The sequence below is a fragment of the Silurus meridionalis genome, chromosome 4 (assembly GCF_014805685.1).
Source record: "Silurus meridionalis isolate SWU-2019-XX chromosome 4, ASM1480568v1, whole genome shotgun sequence".
NCBI lineage: Eukaryota > Metazoa > Chordata > Actinopteri > Siluriformes > Siluridae > Silurus > Silurus meridionalis.
In genome coordinates this window covers 40525509-40528008 of record NC_060887.1, presented here as the reverse complement: position 1 = coordinate 40528008, position 2500 = coordinate 40525509, and the positions used below count along the sequence as shown (strand labels likewise).

Genomic DNA, 2500 nt, shown 5'->3' with positions numbered 1-2500 from the left:
TGCCGTTGACATCGGCAGGAAGCCTGGCCTCCTCTTTGGGCCCACCTGCTCCTCCTCCGCTTCCTTTTTTGCCATGGGATTTCCCAGCATCCTTTTCACCACTTTTGCTGCCCAGAGAGGATGTGGGGTTTTTACATTTAGTCACACACTGGCCCATAGTGTTCCTCTCTCTCTCTCCTATTCCTCCTGTCTCTCTTCCTCTATCACGCCTTCTCCTTCCTGGTTCTCCTCCTCAGGCCCGCTCGGCTCCGGCTACACGCCACCTGACAGCGGTCACCATGACCTGAGGAATAACATAAAAAAAGACGATCTGTTACTGCGTTTCATCAAATCTGAATCAGTCACCATGTGCTACTGAATCTTAAACTTACATCCTGCTACTAACAACAAATCCCCATGGCCTAGAACTCATAGCCTACTGAATCAGAGTAGGATATAACTCTAGTTTTGCTATCAGAACTACCTGCCTCTAGTTGATCTTGATCTACTCATCTGCAACCCGTAGCAGCGAGACTGCCGATGGGAAGTCATTTGGGACTGTACTATAAATAAACTCAGAAGTGTACACGAGCAGTCATTTTCAGATTAGTGCTAAATCACACATGCGTGATGTCGTTATGCGAATGAGTCACTGGGCGGGGCCACCGGTGTGTCTGGATAACGATTTGTGCTTGGCCGTGACTGGTGATCTGATGCGTTGTTGTGCAACAGCAACACTCCCTCGTGTGTTTCAACACTCCTGCAGGGCTGAGTCAAAGGCGATGGGCTGGGTTAGATTCCTGAAAATTTGCCCACTCTGAGGAACTTTGCTCAGCTTTGCTGAGAAACAAGTGGAGTAACATCTCGCCACTACAGCACCACAAATCCTAGGCATGGCCTGCAGCTTCAAAAACCTCCACGCCTAACAGCACCATGACCCTTTACATCATCATCAAACCACCACCAACTACAACACTTTACAACCAGCATGCACCAGAGTATGAGGTTCCACTGGAACACAATGCAAATCACCTCTTACAGGTAGTCTCGCGTTTTTAGCAACACAATATGCTTCCAGGGCCACATGAGAACTTTTACATTCCCAATGTTTCATGCAAAGTCTGTCCTGCTTCAGACTAAACTCAGTGTGAAAGCCCCTTTTTCATCCTAATCAAGTCCTGATGCATTCAGAACCTTCAGCTATGGCTCAGACAGTGGACTTTGGTATAATAGGTATAAACTTAGATTTTCTATTATCTATTGACAGAAATATAGACCTGCTTCTGATCTCCAGATAGTGATCCATCAGTGTCCATCAGTCTCCATACATTCTCTCAGGTTCAGCCCCCACAGATTTCATTGCAGTAGAACCCAGAAGCCAGAGTCATCTAAATAAAGAAGAGAATCTAAATCATCTGCCAGACGTCTCACTAAGTGGAACTGGATTCCAAATTCAGACATAACAATTTAGATCCACCAATGGTCCATGCACTAGAATCCGATTAAACCACCATGCCCATTTTAATCAGAACTGTAAGGAATCAGACACTATGTCCAACGCAATCAGAATCGTACAGGGGGAATGAAACACCATGTACATTTTAAATCAGAACCATACAGGGGAAAACAGACACCATGTCCAATCAGAATCAGAACCCCATAGACAGCGGTGTCATCAACATAAAATCAGACACAATGTCCAACTTACATATGGTGGAAATCAGACACCATGTCCAACTCCATCAGAACCACAGACACCATGTCTAACTAACTAGAACCGTAGAGTGAGAGTCAGTCACCATGTCCAACGTGAATCAAAACCCCATAGACACCATGTCTAACTCACACATAGTGGAAATCAGACACCATGTCCAACTCACATATAGTGGGAATCAGACACCGTGTCCAACTCACATATAGTGGGAATCAGACACCATGTCCATCTCACACATAGTTGAAATCAGACACCATGTCCAACTCACATATAGTGGGAATCAGACACTGTGTCCAACTCAATCAGAAACACCCTTAGACACCATGTCCAACTCACACATAGTGGAAATCAGACACCATGTCCAACTCACACATAGTGGAAATCAGACACCATGTCCAACTCACATATAGTGGGAATCAGACACCATGTCCAACTCACACATAGTGGGAATCAGACACCGTGTCCAACTTGATAAGAACCAGAGTTCCCAATTCAGACTTAGATTCTAATCGTCTGAAGGGAAGTGTCGCACCCAGCCAAGAAACTCCAACATGAACGGTATCATCAGGAGACTCACCCGAGCGTCTGAGCTGAGGACATTGGTGTCATCTGAGAGAGGCCCATCGCCCAAAAGTCAGCATCTGTTAACCTGAGACACAGAAAATTTCAATTTATATCACCATGATCATCCTAATGGGTCTATTACAGTGAAGAATGACTTTAAAAAACATTAGACTATGTAGCCAAAGGTTTGTGGACACCTGACCATAAGATTGGTATGAGAAGTCCACATTTAGTCACATTTGT

At 45.0% G+C, this 2500-nt stretch overlaps 2 protein-coding genes across 5 annotated transcripts in view; both read right to left on the bottom strand.

The window, feature by feature from the left end:
* Positions 1 to 2500, bottom strand: part of LOC124385132 (NLR family CARD domain-containing protein 3-like) — a 987530-nt gene that overhangs the window by 705129 nt on the left and 279901 nt on the right. The window lies entirely within an intron of this gene.
* The window catches only part of dcun1d3 (defective in cullin neddylation 1 domain containing 3), a 6153-nt gene that overhangs the window by 1779 nt on the left and 1874 nt on the right, over positions 1 to 2500 (bottom strand). For 2 of the 3 annotated variants that reach the window (XM_046848304.1, XM_046848305.1), the window contains exons 2-3: positions 2271 to 2342; positions 1 to 283 (exon numbers count right to left, since the gene is read on the bottom strand). The exon at positions 1 to 283 is cut by the window's left edge and continues 265 nt beyond it. In XM_046848304.1, the coding sequence (XP_046704260.1) occupies positions 1 to 157 (157 nt within the window). In that variant the 5' untranslated portion in view covers positions 158 to 283; positions 2271 to 2342. Of the gene's footprint in view, positions 284 to 1256; positions 1577 to 2270; positions 2343 to 2500 lie in introns of those variants that run through there. The other variant, XM_046848306.1, reaches the window with a different exon arrangement.